Source organism: Heteronotia binoei, chromosome 2 (assembly GCF_032191835.1).
Source record: "Heteronotia binoei isolate CCM8104 ecotype False Entrance Well chromosome 2, APGP_CSIRO_Hbin_v1, whole genome shotgun sequence".
Lineage (NCBI taxonomy): Eukaryota > Metazoa > Chordata > Lepidosauria > Squamata > Gekkonidae > Heteronotia > Heteronotia binoei.
Genome location: NC_083224.1, coordinates 42,339,421 through 42,357,548, shown reverse-complemented (window position 1 = coordinate 42,357,548; position 18,128 = coordinate 42,339,421). Strand labels below are relative to the sequence as shown.

The 18,128-nt window shown below is 42.9% G+C and overlaps 1 protein-coding gene across 1 annotated transcript in view; it reads left to right on the top strand.

Annotated features, from left to right (window-relative positions):
• JPH2 (junctophilin 2) overlaps positions 1–18,128 on the top strand; it is a 105,224-nt gene that overhangs the window by 3,103 nt on the left and 83,993 nt on the right. Inside the window, exon 2 of the mRNA XM_060230863.1 lies at positions 14,946–15,729. Within this exon, the coding sequence (XP_060086846.1) occupies positions 14,946–15,729 (784 nt within the window). The remainder of the gene's footprint in view (positions 1–14,945; positions 15,730–18,128) is intronic.

Below are 18,128 nucleotides of genomic sequence, written 5' to 3'. Positions count from 1 at the left end.
ATGTGCTATGGAGCAATAAAATGTGCTCCATGTGTGCTCAGAGGCAATCTTATTCAGATGTTCCTTGCATTCTGAATAGTTTACAGAAATGAACTCTGGCAAGTCCTCTTGACTCACATTAAACCATTCAAGGCAGAGGTGTATATTCTTATGCTCCTGGAACTGCCACCAAATATGACAACCCCCTTCCCTTTCTCTCCATCAGAGAGAAGATTTTCCCTCCGTTTTTCTTTCCCTTTTATAACTGAGCTGCCCTAATTGCCTGTTTGTTTTTTTCCTGAAGAATTCTGGCTGGTCCATCCTATCACAGTATAATATTTTGACCGTCTGCTCAGTCCTGGAACCTGAACGGAAGGATTGGGAGCCCCCTTAAATTGCACCTGGGACATTTTGAAATTCAAAATTAACAAAATATACAAAACAAAATTAACAAAATACAGGGGAAAAGTCAAGTGGAGTCAGGGGTTGAACATTTCTGAGGTAACTCAATATAGCTAATTCTGAAGTAAAGTTGAACACATGCACAGATTTTATTTCTTATGTTTTAGGCTAATGAGAGCTCCTTAAGCTATTCACACTACTTAAATCTTTGTGTTGAGAGGCTTTCATTTCAGTGTTTTCTCCAACACTCCAATATAATTTCTTTGAATTTTCTCTTCTCTTTTGATTTCCAGAAGGCTGGTACGCTCTTTCCAGTACACAAACCCCTTCTCTTGAAACACAAGTACTTGTCTTGAGTTTTTAACTGACAAGGTCTCTAAAGGCAGTTGGCACTTTCTAACCACACCAGACCAGGGATCTTTGCACTCTTCCAAGCTATCACCCTGCTTAGACTGGGTAGGGAAATTCTCTAGAAAATCTATCCCCTTTTCTTGGTCCAGATGGGAGTCTTCACCTAACATCCCAAATTTCCCTGCCAGCTTTCCCCCAGTTCTCCATCTGTTTAAAACTGCTTTCAGCTAAAGCTAAAATCAGACGTAACTCATTCAAGGCAGAAATCTGACTGACTCTCTCCTTAGCATGCAGCTCTCTCAAGACTGTCTCTGCTCAGCTGATGCTAAGAGATCAGATTCCTTGGAGCAGGCTGTCACTCAGTTAACCCTTCCCAGGCCTTCAGCTGCTTGTAAGCACTTCTAAGCTTTTAAAAGTGCACTAATAATGAATACCTGTGCTGTGCAACTAGAGGAAGGGGCAAGAAGGTGATTTGGTCTGCAAAAGTGGTCTTGACTCATTGGGGTACATTTGATTGTCACCAAAATGATTTGAGAAGCACTAGCTGCTGCACACATCTGGCAATATTTGACTGCTTGAATCCATTTATTAAGATGCTCATCATTACATGCCAGTGCTTTATTTACCTATTGAGGTATAGGGATATTTTTTCTACCCTCTAGTAACAATAATTCCCAGAAATTACAGGTTTCTTTCTCCCTGAATTGCTTAAACTTTCAGTCACAAAACTTGTATAAAATAACCTCATGCAGTTTTCTTTGCAAGAAGGCTGTGAGTTCATCCCCTCTCCCCTTTCTTTCTTTCTTTTTTGGCATAAGTATCTCCTGAGTGTTTACAGGGGTTTTGAAATGATTACCATTTTTAACACACTCATAACTTTGCTGCAACAGAATATCTTTCTTTTATATGGGGTCATTTGTTGTAAAGGCCCATGAACTGCGTTAAAAGCCAGTTTATACTGTTTGAAGCCACTAAACATAGTATTTTAAAAAAGGGCAAGTAGACACAGCAATTATGGCAGGTATAATTTTTCATTTCAGTTCCAGAATCCAGGGAGGAAGCATATGAATCTATACAATACACTGGAAGTTCTGTGTCAGGACTGTTTCAATACATGTAAGGTTTTACAATGGGGTAAATAGTGCCACAATAGGCTATTTTAGATTGGGGAGATGGTGCAGGGGGAGGCTTCAAGCCTCTCCCTCCTCATGTCATGGCCCCACTTAGAAACTTTACAAAATGAAATAGGGAATGCCTTCCAGCAACCATCTCGGTAGCCCCACCAAGCTTTCGGTAAGCCTGTTTTTTCCCCCATACAATTTCTAATGTTATTGTGAGACTGATCTAGTTATTCCTGGTTCCAATAAAATCTCACTTTAGGACAGGCCTCTGATTCAGCAGGAGCTCACAGGACCGCAGCTCCTGAACCTTTTTTGAGGGTTCCCCGTCTTCCTCCCCATCTACCTTGTCCATTGAATAGTAGGTGCAGCATAACAATCCCTGGATAAGGAGAGTGGGCAGGTAGCCAGCCGCCAGGGGCTTTGCCACACACCTCAGCAGCCCTCATTAATCCCTGGAGAAGCCCACGCCACCCTTTCTCCACTTCTTATGTGATTTTGGACAGCAGGTGGCTTGCTGGCCTTTTGACTGGGGGTGGGGCGACCCAGGAGAGCCCCAGGTGAGTGAGGCCTGCTTGGGCTGGCTGGATTTCTGCCTCGCCCAGGGCTCTCCTTTTTTTGGATTGGGTTGCTTTTGGCTGGGGGGGCATATGCAAATGAGTTATGCTAATGAGCTCCACCACCTATTTTCCCACAAAATGACCCCTGCTTTAGGGCATCTGTGAGTGGGGTTAATTATGTATTAGGGCTGTGGCATTGGCGAGTGAAAGTTGTTTGCTTTTATCTCTGGTAAGGGGGGAAAAGGATAGGCACCCTCTGTTTTCCTGGAGGGCTAAGAGGAATCCAGGGAGGACAGTGTTGATCTGGAAAATAATGATGCAGGAAAGATGTGAACACTCTTCCTCTACCCTTCTTCTCAGGTGCTTTTTAATGCTGGATTGCAGATTGGGGGAATCTGGTCACAGATCCTCAACATAAAGTGAAATTTGGTCCTTGGCCTCTGACAGTCATATGCATCATGGTAACAACTGCCTCGTTAATGTATAGGAAGTGCTTTGGATCTCCAAAAGCAGTATGTGAAATGCTAGTTTTGTCCACTTAAAGTGTCCAACTTTGAAATTGACCTGGAGGTTTGTTGCACTGGAAAACAGAAGGTAGCATGTAGGGGAAAAATGGTTTAAACCAAGTTTTGCAGCGCAGTCTAAATGTTTGTGTAAGACCCACTGAGTAGTTCCATGACTTGTAGTGGATGTATATATAGTGATTGTAAAGTAATGCAATTAAACTTGAAATATACTGCACCCCACCCCAACTAAAAGAAAGAAATGCTGTTTGTTACTTTCATGCTTAAGAGGTGATAGATGGGGACATTGTAAAGGAATCTCAGTTAACTTTTCCACAATTAGAAAAAATTCTCTTACACGCTTATTTCCTATTTTGACATATTTATTGCTTCAACCATTGTTCCCCCTTAATTGGATCCATACATCTGTTGACCCTGTACACTTGGCTTGTTGTTCCTGGTTTGTCTCAAAATATCTATATCATGTTATATGCTGATTTGCTTTTCCACCCTGTAATGGCGTTGGATGTGGAGGTTCCATTTAGTCTGCCTTTATGAATTTAGCATCTTACAGTTGGAAGAGGTCCTACAGGCTATGTAGTCCAGCCCCCTGCTCAATGAAGGATCAGTCTAAAGCATCCCTGAGAAATGTTCATCCAGCTGCTGCTTGAAGACTGCCAGCGGGAAGGGGGCTCACCACTTCCTTGAACAGCCAGTTCCACTGCTGAACTATGCTTACTGTTACCCACCCACCCCCAATATATAGCCAGTACCTTTCTGCCCATAATTTAAACCCATTATTGTGAGTCCTATCCTCTGCTGCTATTGATAACAGGAACCACTCCCTACCCTCCTCTAAATGACAGTCTTTCAAATACTTAAAGAGAGCAACCATGTCCTCCCTGAACATCCTCTTCTCCAGACTGAACATTCCCAGGTCCCTCAACCTTTCATCATAGGGCTTCATCTCCAGGCCCCATATCATCTTCATCACTCTCCTCTGCACCCACTCCATTCTTTCCACAGTCTTTTTGAAGTAAAGCCTCCCGAACTGCACACAATATTCCAGGTGCGGTCTGACCAATGTGGTGTACAGCAGGACTATGACATCTTATAATTTGGATGTTCTGCCTCCGTTGATACACCCCAAGACCATATTAGCTTTTTTTGCTGCTGCATCACACTGACTGCTCAGATTTAGCTTACAGTCCACTTGTATGCCAAGATCTTGTTCACACACACACTGCTACCTGGAAGTGTGCCCCCCCATCTCCAGTATGTGTGTAGATGTAAAACTCTGCACTTTTCTTTGTTGAATTGCATCTTATTCACATCCATTCACTTTTCCATGGGATAGAGAAAGTAGAGAAAGAAGTACTTTTCTCCCTTTCTCACAATACGAGAACTCGTGGGCATTCGATGAAATTGCTGAGCAGACAGGTTAAAACGGATAAAAGGAAGTACTTCTTCACCCAAAGGGTGATTAACATGTGGAATTCACTGCCACAGGAGGTGGTGGCGGCCACAAGCATGGCCACCTTCAAGAGGGGGTTAGATAAAAATATGGAGCAGAGGTCCATCAGTGGCTATTAGCCACAGTGTGTATGTGTGTGTATATATATATATATATATATATATATTTGGCCGCTGTGTGACACAGAATGTTGGACTGGATGGGCCATTGGCCTGATCTAACATGGCTTCTCTTATGTTCTCTTATGTTTCTTATGTTCCAGGGGGAGGGACAGTGGCTCAGTGGTAGAGCATCTGCTTGGTAAGCAGAAGGTCGCAGGTTCAATCCTTGGCATCTCCAACTAAAAAGGGTCCAGGCAAGTAGGCATGGAAAAACCTCAGCAAGAGACCCTGGAGAGCTGCTGTCAGTCTGAGTAGACAATACTGACTTTGATGGGCCGAGGGTCTGATTCAGTATAAGGCGGCTTCATATGTTTCAGTAGGTCCATATCTCGTTGAATTCTGTCTCTAGTTAGTCTAACACACTGTCAAAATCATCTAAACTAGTGACCCTCAGTACATCCTGTGGTACGAGTTTCACAAGTTGTAAGTTGTATTGTAAGCCGCCCTGAGCCCGCCTTGGTGGGGTAGGGCGGGATATAAATCGAACAAATAAATAAATAAATAAGTTAATTACTCTGAATGTAGAACTACCTCTTTTTGCCTGTGCTTTGTCTCTCTATTGCAGTGCAGGCATTGTCGCATGAATCTTTGTTCTATATGGCTTGCAATTATCAAATTTGTTGAATGAAACTATCCTAACTCTGCTCTTGCTTCCCAGTTATATAGCTCTAGTGAATAGCATGTTGTGTTGCCCCTCTATCTGTTTGAATTTGGCTTTGTGAAGACTGAGTAGGTCTTTTTCAGCTCCCTTCATTATTGGAATTGCAAATGTGTACAAAAGGCAATATTATATAACACTCAGAGGGGCGTTGTTTGGATATCACTGTAAAGAGAAATTTGTAGCAAACCTGAGTTGTTCTTAGCTCTGTAGTAGGGCTTAACCTAGCTTTTGCTTGCAATGAAGAACTCTTGAACCAGGCTGACAGCTTGGCCTTCTGTTGATCAGTGAAGTGGCAAAGAAATTGTTCTGTAATAGGGCAACTTCCCTACAACTTTTCCACTTTGCTTAATCTTGTTGATTCAGATGTTATATATCGACATGTAGCAAACCACTCAGTTCTTCTGACCGAAAAACATTTCTGTTTTTCGATGAGGGGATTCTGATTTACACGAGTCCTGTCCCTCCACTGCAGGTCCCCTCCTTGCCCCCATATTGTTCCTAGGGGAGGAGATCTAATTTTAGGGGCTCAATGGGCTGCAACAAGAGGACAAAGCTGGAAAGTCCTGCCCTGTGATCTCTGGTTGGTAGCCAATTAATACTTATGGTGTATTAGGTCTTGTTTTATTATATACTTTGTAGGTTATTTCACTCCCCCATCCCCACTTTTATTTTCTCATGAGATGTTTCTGCAAGGAGGGATAACCTCCCTCTTTTTTCTTTTCTTTTTTTGCATCTGTCTTCCAATTAGGGAACGTTCTCTTCTTTTCTTTCTCCCCTCATCTTCTTCAAGTGTTGTGTTCTCTGTTGGTCTCTGGGACGCTTCTCAAGAATAATTAATACTCTTGGGAATTTCCTAATGATGAAGTTATTCATTAAGTTGACAGTTAAATGTTTCAACCTCGGAGATCTCTGCTGCTATTTTGACTTGCTTCTCATGGGAATGAGATTCCCTCTCCCTTTTTTTTTCTTATTTAGAGGAAAGCAATCCTAGTATGTAGTAAAACCAAGCAATCTCTGATGATACCTGTATTTGGGGAATACGTTTCAGCAGTACATCTCTGGGGAGATGAATGGGAAAAAGAAGATACCGCTACATATTATGGTGGAAATACCTTTCTTGTCTAGTAGGAATTCTAATATGCTACATCTGAGACCTATAGTACAATCATAAGTAGAGTTATACCCTTCCAAATCCACTAATGTCTGTGGACTTTGAAGGATGTATCTCTATGTAGGATCTCACAGACACTTTAGTAGCTTTGCAACTGTGGTTTGGGAAATTCATGGAGATTTGGGGGGCAGTGTATGGGGTGGGTGGAATTTGTGGAGGAAGCACAGTAGGAATGTGATGCCATAGATATATTGTCTACCCTCTGATGCTGTCATTTGCTCCAAGGGAACAAATGCCTGTACTATAGAGGCCAGTTATAATTTCAGTACTCCAGTACACCTACAGGTTGGTAACTCAAGTTAAACATTTTAAAGCTTTTAATCTAAACCAAACCGGAATTTAACTACAGCAAAGCTAGCAATCATGCTCAGTTAATAACAACCACTTGTATGCAGGCACACTCAGAAGTCCCATTGATTTTATTTGCTTACAGCGTGGAACTAAAGCCTTATCATCACCTGCTAATTTCTACAGATCAGGAGCACAAAACTAGGGGCTAATTTTAAAAAATGACTTGTTTCTCTCCTGCAAGCACAGGGTGCTGTTAGGGTTGCCAGCCTCCAGGCAGGGCCTGGAGATCTCCTTCTTTTACAACTGATCTTCAGCTAACAGAGATCTGCTCCCTTAGAGAAAATGCCTGCTTTGAAGGGTGGACTCCATAGCATTGTACACTGCTGAGGCATCTCCCCTCCCCAAACCCCCTCCCCTCCCCAAAGTCTCCAGGTATCTTCTAACACAGATCTGGCAGCCCTGAGCTCAATGGGATGACTGTGGGGAGGCCAACTCATTGTACCCTAGACATTCAGGTGGGGTTGCCCTAGACATTCAGGTGGAGATATCACAGAATTACAGCCAATCTCAGACTACAGAGATCAGTTCTCTAAGAGAAAACAGTTGGACTCTATGGCATTAACCCCCCCTCCCCACCCTCAGGTCCCTCACCTCCTCAAACACCACCCTGCCCAGCCCCCATTTCCTAATCCGGAGTTGGCAACCCTATATCCAGGGCCCTTTTCAAGTATTCAGTTTTAGGGCATCACACATATCAAGACCAAGTACTATCCGCAGTTATCGCTAATTCCCAATATGTGTGCAGTCACCATTTTGTGTGAGTAGGGAAATGCATGTATTTCTCTAGGTGCATACAGCTTCATTATGGGCAAATGCTTACTCTCAAAGATCCCGTATTCTGTTCCCATGTACCAAAGTTGTATGTGCACAGAAAAAGATGCTGCTCTGTTCCCACAAATGTAGAAAGTGGATTAGCATGGTAGAAGATGATGTAGTAAAACAGGGTGCTGTTAGGGTTGCCAGCCTCCAGGCAGGGCCTGGAGATCTCCTTCTTTTACAACTGATCTTCAGCTAACAGAGATCTGCTCCCTTAGAGAAAATGCCTGCTTTGAAGGGTGGACTCCATAGCAATGATGGAGATGATGCATATAATAGATGATGAAAGATGATGCATATAATAAACACTGCTGTGGTCTGCAATCCGATTCAATCCTATTCTTTTATAAACTCACCTAAACTATTGTATTATACTATATTTCTAATCTCTTTATAAAAATGCCCTCCTGTTTTGCACATTCTGTAGAATAATAATAATAATAATAATAATAATAATAATAATAATAATAATAATAATAATAATAATATTTTATTTTTATATCCCGCCCTCCCCGCCAGGCGGGCTCAGGGCGGCTAACAGGCACTCAGGGCGGCTAACAGGCAGAATAACAGAATAACAGAAATATGGAAGCCTTCCTGACCTCCTTAGGCAGGCTATTTCACAAGATGAGAGTCAAAACAGAATCCACATGCATGCACTGCTGTTAATCTTAACCATTTGCAGCATGGCACCTTCAGAGGATTTTGCTCAGAGGAATGCTACAGAGATTTTAAAATTTTATTCACTTTACTTATATCCTGCCTCCCCCCCCTCCCCATGGGGACTCAAAATGGCTTAGATCATTCTCGTCTCCTCCATGTTAGCCTCACAACAACCCTGTGAGATAGGTTAGGCTGAGAGTGTGTGACTGGCCCAAGAGAGCTTTCGTGGCACGAATAAGGATTTGAAACTGGATCTCCCAGATCCTAGTCTGAAACTTGACCACTACACCACACCGGCATTTTATTTACAGATTTTATACCCCTTCTTTCTGCCCTCATCAGGGGCATTAAGGCAGCTAACAGCTTAAGAACCTACATAATAAAATCACATCTTAAAAACCATTAAAACCAACAAAAACACTTTATTAAAATAACTAAAACAAAAGCTAAAATACACATGAAAAACAAAATTAAAACATAGGGCAGGAATGAGGGATTAACTGAGGGAATGGCAACAAAAAAGTATTTACCTGCTGGAAGATGATGGCAAAAGATGAGTTCTAAAGGTCACATGATTTCTGATATGCTGATATCTTGGTGGTCATTTGGGGGGTTGCTAGGCAACCACAGGTATCTGTCAGTTGAACATGGTGGGAGGGAGGGACTGAAAACAGTAAAAGACATAAGGGAGGGAAGAAAACAGGGAAATGGAAGAGAAGGAGAAGCTCAAGGGTGGAGAACAGAACAATGGGTGCAAGAGAAGAAAAGCAGCAAGCCTGCCACAAAACAAGCCATAAAACAGCCAATCCTGCAGCTATTTGTGAGGGAAATTTTCTTTCCTTCCATGCATACTCCTTCTGGGGATTGTTTTAAAAGTTAAAGCACTATTAAAAGCTAGTGGGAATTAAAATATAAGAAGTTAGTTTAGTCTAATGTCCCATTGAGCTCAGCTCAGCCTACCAGCTGCTCTCCTGGATCAAGGCAAAGGTCTTCCTCAAATGTGCGGCCTAAGAGCCTCCATTTGAAGAGGCTGGGGATTATGCCTGGGGCCTATGACATACAAAGCCTGTCTTTTGCCACAGAGTGGTGGCCTTTCCCAGTACACCCAAACTCCACCCAGAACTATTTCACCCAAGATGACCATTCTGTTCTCTGGACAGCTTCATGTGTCCTCTGGCCCTTTAGCATCCCTAAGGATTATTGTGCTTCCCTAACATGATAGAAGTCATTGGCTGGCTACTGAGGAGGAAGGCTATAAAAATACCCCATGTACAACTGGCAGTTTGCCTATGAGAAAGCAAATCCTTAGGGGAGTGAATGCTTTTATGTTGGTAATAAATATTTGTATTTCTCTAGCATAGTTGATCCCAGGATACCCTTCCTGAATGGAGATTAGGGGCGGGGCGGGGAAGTTGGTGGTTTGCTAATTCGAGGACAGGATTTCATAGTACTGAGTGATAGATAGAAGCAGTTTTTGCTACTTGGTAGTTTGCCAGTTACTGAGGTAACCGTTTCAACAGAAGGAAGGCAGTGAAGCAGGGCAGAAAACACTTGTGTGAGGAAAATTGATGTTCTGAGGTAATTGATGGAAAGGAACCAGGTTCCTCCTGGGGAAGGGCTGGCCACAGCATAGAGACTTTTGTTATATTTCACATCTTTCTGCATTGGGAAAACACAATAGTCTTTCTTTCCAGCTACCCCCTTCAAAGAAAACCCATCACTCTTCTTCTTCCCGTGATCCAAGAAGGAATGTTCTCAGTGAAGTTTGGTCGCTCAGCCTTTCTGTTGGACAAGATCCAAGGATATGATTCCATTTTTACAGGTGTAGAAACGGATGAGAAGGAAGAAATTAAATAAATCGCAGACCCTGCAAATTCTTCTTTATGCTATATCCATTCCCAGTAAGAGCTGAAGAACTGGAATATGCACTGCATGAGGGGGAAGAAGGCCAACTTTAGAGAAGGAGCTCTATGTGCATTCCAGAGCAGGGAAGAGGTAGTTTCAGTTCCTGCCTTATAAAGACTTGGTTGATTTCCCTTCTGCTGTCTCAAAAGCAGTGAAGTAAAATTACAAGATGCTTTTTGTATTTATCTTTATGGTGAATCTCTCCATAAAATTTGAGGATGTCTCTGAGCTGAGCTGGCTGTTAAGATGAACCAGGCAAGGAGACTTTTCAGAGTGCTTATAGGAGGCTTAAAAAAACTATTTCAGATTTTACCATTGAGATGAAACTAAAAAACCCTTTGTGCAACTTTCTGAGAAGCTCCTTGCACTGCACAGCTATCAAATAATTTTAATTGCTAGAGTGAGAATAAGAAAAAGGTCACAACATGGCAAACACAGAAGGGGAAGAGATAGGCTTTCCCATTCTGGGTTGGAAAATACCTGGGAATTTTGGGGGTGGAGGAGGGTTGCCAAGTCTAATTCATATCTGGGGATTTTGGAGGTGGAGCCAGGAGACTTTTGGGGTGGAGCCAGGAGCAAGGTTGTGACAAACATAATTGAACTCCAAAGGGAGTTTTGGCCATCACATTTAAAGGGGCTGCACACCTTTCCCCCTCCATTGAAAATAATGAAGGATAGGGGCACCTTCTTTTGGGGCTCATAGAATTGTACCCCCAATCTTTTTGAAACTTGCAGAGTGTTTTGAGGAGAGGCACCAGATGCTATGCTGAAAATGTGGTGCCTCTACCTAAAAAAACAGCCTCCCCCAGAGCCCCAGATAACTGCAGATCAATTCTCCATTATACCCTATGGAAATCGGTCTCCATAGGGAATAATGGAGTGCTCAGCAGACATTTTCCTCCCCCCCCCGCTTTCTGATGACCCTGAAGCAGAGGGAAGGTCTCCAAACCAGGAAATCCCCTGCCCCCACCTGGGGATTGGCAACCCTAGGGTGGAGTATGAGGAGGATGGAGTTTGGAAAGGAGAGGGACCTTAGCAAGGTATAATGCATAGAGTCCTCCCTCCAAAGCAACCATTATTTCCAGGGGATGTGATCTCTGTCACCTGGAGATCAATTATAATTCCAGGAAACCCCCAGGCCACCTGGAGGTTGGAAACCCTAAGAAGAATAACAGGGCTCCTCTTATGCAATATCTATCAAAGAACTGTGATACTCTGTGGAATCACATTCATCACAATTTGCAACCAAATACACTGGGGAGGAGAACTGGTTTTATCCAGCCGCAAAATTGGAGTGCTAGAAAAATAAGAGATGCTTGTAGAAGTGTATCATTCAGTGAAGATGCATGGCTTGTGCTCTGTGGAACAACTGTACATGCATTACTCATTCACACAGAAAAAGGTGTGCAGAAAGTCTCTTTATTTAAAAGCTTCTATGCTATTTTAAAAGCCAGCATGGCATAGTGATTAAACTAGAGTCTGGGAGACCCTGGTTGTGATCCCTATTCTGCCATGGAAGCTAATGTGCTGGCCATGGACCAGCCACATATACTACCTCAGAGGATTGTTGTTGTGAGGATTACATAGAGATGGGGAAAATAATGTTTCTCTGTATAGCATGTACTTCACCAGGTGCCTGATTATGCTGACCCCTGATACCTTTGCTCTTTAGGCTCTCTCCTGCTGTGGGGGCTGAAATAATTGGGTATAAATCTTAAAATAAAATGAGCTGTATTTTGAGCTCAATACCCCAATATAAAAGTAAACAGATCCAGGTGGGCAGCTGTGTTGGTCTGAAGCAGTAGAACAAAGTTTGAGTCCAGTGGCACCTTGAAGGCTAACAAAGTTTTATTCAAGGTATGAGCTTTTGTGTGTGCACACACACTTCCTCAGATAGCATGAATGAGTTTTGACCACTGATAATTAGACTAATTTACACAAAGATTGCTTTTATCACAAACCATGATCATGCCTGGTGAAGGACTGTTTACTGTTGTAAAATAAACATCCACTGAGAAGGTTATGAAACAAATGTTAAGGCTGAGATAGAAGTTCATAGCTGATTTTTTTTTCTAGCATGAAATCTGGCTTTTGGGAAGGAAGGTGGAGAAAGGTTTCATGATCCCACTAGTATTTCATTTAGGATTGCCAGGTCCAACTCAGGAATTATCTGGGGACTTTGCGGATGGAGTCAGGAGCAAGATTGTGACAAGCGTGATTGAACTCTGAAGGGAGTTCTGGCCATCACATTTAACGTGCTCCTTTTAAATACCTTTCTTTCCATTGGAAATAATGGAAGATGGAGGCTCATAAATTGGACCCCATGGGGCTCATAAAATTGGGCCCCCTGGTCCAATCTTTTTGAAACTTGGTGGGAGTGGGTTAGGAGAGGCATTAGATGCTATGTTGAAATTCTCCATTATTCCCAATGGGGACCAGTCTCCATAGGGTACAGTGGAAAGCCCAGCAGACATTTAACCCCTTCCCCCTGCTTTCTGATGACCCTGAAGTGGGGGAAGAACCTCCAAACCAGGGGATCCCCTGCCCCCAGGTGTAGATTGGCAACCCTAATTCATTGCTTGTTCTTTTGATCATGATTTGTGCACTTTCCTTTTTTCCTTTAACAAGGAAAGCAAGATTTCATGAAGGAAGTATTGCCCTTGCTTTGCTATACTTTTTCTTCTGATATTGTCCTGTCGCTAGAAAGCCATATGTGGCATCACGATGAGGCTAAAATAGAGTGGGACCAGTGCATCCTTCCTTCAGTTTGGCCCTCTTTTGTTAAAGAAAGGAAGAAATTGGTCCTGTTTTCAGTAAGTGAGGTTTAAAAAGGTAAAGGTAGTCCCCTGTGCAAGCACCAGTCGTTTCCAACTTTGAGGTAACGTTGCTTTCACAAGGTTTTCACGGCAGACTTTTTATGGGGTGGTTTGCCATTGCCTTCCCCAGTCATATACACTTCCCCCCTGGCAAGCTGGGTAATTTTACCGTCCTCGGAAGGATGGAAGGCTGTGTCAACCTGAGCTGGCTATCTGAACCAGCTTCCGCTGGGATTGAACTCAGGTGAGCAGATGGCTCCGACTGCAGTACTGCAGCTTTACCACTCTGCGCCACGGGGCTCTTTAAGTGAGGTTAGCTACCAGTAAGTGAGGTGAATCTTATGGATCTTTCCTGCAGTTCTTCTCCCTATCTCCAGTCAGTAAAAGGGGAAGTCATGGAAATGAACTTAGGTGAGGTGAAAGATTCTTGTTCAATCTTAATACATTCTTCTTTGAACTAGACAGTTCAGACCTTCCATAAAAAATGCCCAGATGCTTGAGCAAGGGTCCACAGTCTTTTTGAGCCCAGGGGCACCTTTGGAATTTTGACACAGGGTGGTAGCTGCAACCACAAAATGGCTGCCACAAGAGGTGGAGCTAGGGATGCCAGCCTTCAGGTGGGAGCTGGGTATCCCACAAAATTATACTTTATCTCCAAGCTACAAAGATCAGTTCCCCTAGAGAATATGGCTGCTTTGGAGGGTGAACTCTGGCATCATGTCCCACTGAGGTCTCTGTCCTACCAAGGCTCTGTCTTTAAATCTCCAGGAGTTTCCCAGCCTGGAACTCACAACCCTGGGTGGATCCAATGGCAAAATGGTTACTGAAGGAGACAGAGCCAACCACAAAATGTTAGGGAGTGAGGTTATACATAATTCTAATAGTAAAGCAAGATTTCAGACAAAAGCTCTGTATAACAGAATGGACTTTTAAAGAAACATATGGTTTTAAAGTCCCCCCTCCCCGCCCTGTACACATAGCTTACCTTCATTCACATACTGAAGATCCTTGTGCTGAGGTGGCAGCTACTGCCAAAGCTATTTTAAAAAATCTCTGCCGCCAATCAGATATCTGGTGACCAATCAGAAGCCCTGCTGATCAAAAGCACAACTGCCTCCTCCCACTTTCTAAAAAAACACTTTGTGGGCACCAGGAAAAGTGTAGGCAAGTACCATAGCACTTAATGGGCACCATGTAGGGGACTCGGGCTAGAGGAGGGGTGTTGAACTCCTTTGTTATGAGTGCCGGATCCAACATAAATGTGACCTTGTCAGGCTGGGCCATGAGTGACATGAAATGTAATGCCAGGTAGCAGAGATATAAACTTTATAAAGGACACGAACAACCACAATTAAAGATTTTAAAAACTTAAAATAAACTATGCTTAAAACATTAGCAGTCGCTGGTCTTAAAGGTGCCTTCTTTGTACTTCTTCTGCCTGATTCAGGGAACTGGGCAAAGGAAGCTCTGGCTCTTTCTTTCCTTCCCCAGGGGACCGGAGGGGGGAGAGCCTCAACCAATAGAAGGAAGAGAGGTTTGGATCAGTAGCTCTGCTGTGTGATTGAGAGAGCTTGGCAAAGCAAGCTATTCATCCCCCCTTCCTTCTCAAGGGAGGAGCCTCAGCCAATGGAGAAATAGAAGCTTTGCTCTGTAGCTCTTGTGCTGTTGTGCAAACCTGGCAAGGCAAGCTGTGATGCAGAAGGAAGCAAGAAAGAGGAAGAAAGAAGCAGATGACAGACAGTTGCTTGGGGGTCTGATAGGAGCCCTCTGGGGGCCTGATTTGGCCCCCAGGCTGCATGTTTGACACCCCTGGGCTAGAGGATCTTTGGTGTAATTTTTCCTAAATACAGTGTTTGTGACAGACATATGAAACTTGGAAAGTAGGTGGAATGAATACAGATTATTAGTAGAAAGTCTACAATTGTGAACATATTTGCTGCCTGAATAATTGTGCTTTCATATACATTATCAGATAAGTGTGGGTGATTAACTTAGTCCTCATTCTTGTTTCTAGGTACTTACCAAGGCCAGTTCACCAATGGTATGCGCCATGGTTATGGTGTCCGACAGAGTGTCCCTTATGGCATGGCAGCTGTAGTCCGCAACCCTCTAAGGACCTCCCTTACTTCCCTCCGCAGCGAGCACAGCAATGGCACCCTGCTGCAACACGATTCCCCCTCGGCTAACCTGGAGAACATGCCCATGACACCTACAATCACACGGGGTGGTTTTGCTCTCAGCTTGTATGCAGACGCAGATGCTGGAAAGCTGAAGAAGGGAGGACTTTTCAGACGGAGCTCCCTCTTTGGAAAGTTGAAGAAATCAGATTCCAAGACTTCCTTGACCAGCCAAAGGAGCCGTCTCAGTTTTCTGAAGAGTGAGAGTGGGATAAGTTCTGCTGGTAGTGATGGCACCTCTACAGCTAGTTTGGGAGAAGGAGCAGAGGGAGACGACTTCCCACCTTTCGACGCTGATATTGATGCCACCACTACGGAGTCCTACATGGGCGAGTGGAAGAATGACAAGCGCTCTGGGTTTGGTGTGAGTGAGAGGTCGAGTGGCCTGAAGTATGAGGGGGAATGGTTGGATAACGTACGACATGGATACGGTTGCACTACATTGCCTGATGGAAAGAAGGAAGAAGGGAAGTACCGAATGAACGTTCTGATCAAAGGCATGAAGAAGCGGGTGATACCTCTGAAAAGTGCCAAGATAAGGCAGAAAGTGGACCGGAGCATAGAAGGAGCTCAGAGGGCAGCAGCCATTGCCAAACAAAAATCTGAGATTGCAGCTTCTAGGTAAGAGCTCAGAGCCTGCAGTTGCCTATATTAAAGCAGAGCTGAATTTATCCAAAGTTTCATTTTAAATTATGAATTGGGGTTTGCAACTGATGAAGCATATGAGCATATATCAAAATCATTGATACATTTCAAAGTCTGTGTTAAATCACAATTTGGGATATGCAAACAAATCCTTGGAAATTGAATAATGTACTAGTTTGTGCTAAGGATAAAATTATTCACCCACAGGAATAATCCTTACATGTCCTTACATCCTTCTGTGTTCTAATATGCCCTGAAGACTGAGTGATGGATGGATGTAGAACTATTGGAGGATGACGAAAAATTCTTATGATTGATATGCTGTTCTTCATTATTAATGTGATGGAGCACAGTTTCAAGAATGGTTAAGTGCCCATGGGTTTGAGAAGGTTAATATAGGACAATGTATAGCACTGTCATACCATGAAACCATTGTCCCAGTATTGTCACCTCTGGTTAAGAAAAGCTTTGTGAAGTTTCACCTGAGAAACTTTGAATCTGGGCTTTATAAGGGCAAATTATGCCCTCCACCTGTGAGTTATGGCTCTTTCCATCTTTCTTATAATAGAGGTATCATTAAAATCATACTTTCTGTAAGGATATAAAAAAACTAATGAGTAGACTGTAATAGAAATGGGCATAAACCAGGATAATGCACAAAACTTTACTAGGAGTATCAGAGAGAACAAAACGTGTTTGTGCTATGATTGCCTACTGAAATGTCGCTGATATAGGGTTGGACCTGACTGGCTTTTCCACTGTAAAAAAGGGAGAAGGGTGTCCCTTATGAACACCTTGAAAGACTCTGCTGGAAATCATGGGACCTGCATGAACAAAAGCCATGGATACTGTAGTAAGTAGGAGAATTAGGTGAAACTTGAGTGAAAAAGCTGTTTGGATCCGACCCATAAGGTAAAAAAAAAGTAGAAACATTTATGTTCAATCTAAATCAAAAATACTTTTTTAAAGCCAGGATGAGATTAGCATATGAAACGTCTATTTTGTTCTGTTAATTTTGGATATAGAAAAGATGCCAGGCAAAACAGCTCAAAGCAAGACATCACCAAGGCTGCTAGTCTCTCTCCTCCAGAGAGGTTGTGTGACTTCAACAGCTGCACCACAGGCAGAATTTCATTGTGTGCATCTTTTCCCCTCTTGAGCTACAGTGATGGAGGGAAATGTGCCTGATGGGGTTCTGATGTTTGTGCAGCTATTAATGGTGCAGCATTAAGAAGAAAGGCACCTTAAAGACTAACAAAATTATATTCCAGTAAAAAGGTTTCATGCACCACACTCAGCTTCCTCAGATGCTATGAGTGGATCTTCACTATGCAGATATCTTGTGTGAGTGGTGTGGCAAAAAAACAAACAAATAAACAAAAACCAGCAGGATCAACAGGCAGCAGTATGACATCATTTCCTGGAAAACCCAGAACTCTCATAACTCTCTAGGAATTTCTGGAAAAATCTATTGTGAAACCATAGCGTTATTGCTGATTCCTAGAAGGACAGACATCACTTCCAGCCTCCAGGGAAAACTTTGAAGTATTAAGTCAAATACTGACATGTTCTGTTCACTGACAATGCAATACCCAGGTTCTCTGATTACAAGATTTCAGCTGTTAAAAAAAAATATTTATTGGGAATCTTGCTCTCTTTGATATTAAAACGTTTGAAATACTATAGGAAAATAGCCTTGAAAATATGAAAATACGTATGTATCATCCAACCTCTGTTCTAATATAATGTGCTGGAGTCAAGAAGGTTGTAACCCAATGAATATTTTAAAAATTATAATCTGGAGGATTTCCAGATGGGTTGTTTAAAGCAAGCTCTAAATCTGTCTGTCTGTCTTATATCCTGCTCACTCTCCCCCAAGTGGGACTTGGGGCTGCTAACAGTATATAAAATACACCAATAAAAAACTATACAAAGATACAATAAATGTTTAAAATATAAAACGGTTAAAAATCTATCCCCATTAAAATCTATCCACTACCAAGCAGGGTAGGATGCGTGGTTGGTGAAGATACAACTGAAGTATACCAGCTGTCTGATGGATCACAATCACCCAAAGGTTGTCTGAAAAAGAGCAGCCTTGCATGCCTTGTGGAACCTAGGGAGGTCCCGCAAGGCACGCACCTCTGTGGACACCTGGTTTCAGGTGAGGGGCACTACTAGGAAGGTCCTTGCCCTTGTTGACACAAGGTGACTGTTGAGTGAATTACCATGGCAAGGTGCTCCCGAAACAGATAGGGAGCCAGCTCGTGGGCCCAATGCAAATGTCAAAACACAATCTGTCACCAAGGACATATGTCGCCAAGGAGCAAAGAACTGAGCCATACTCCCAAATTCCTGGTCAAGTCAACTGTAGA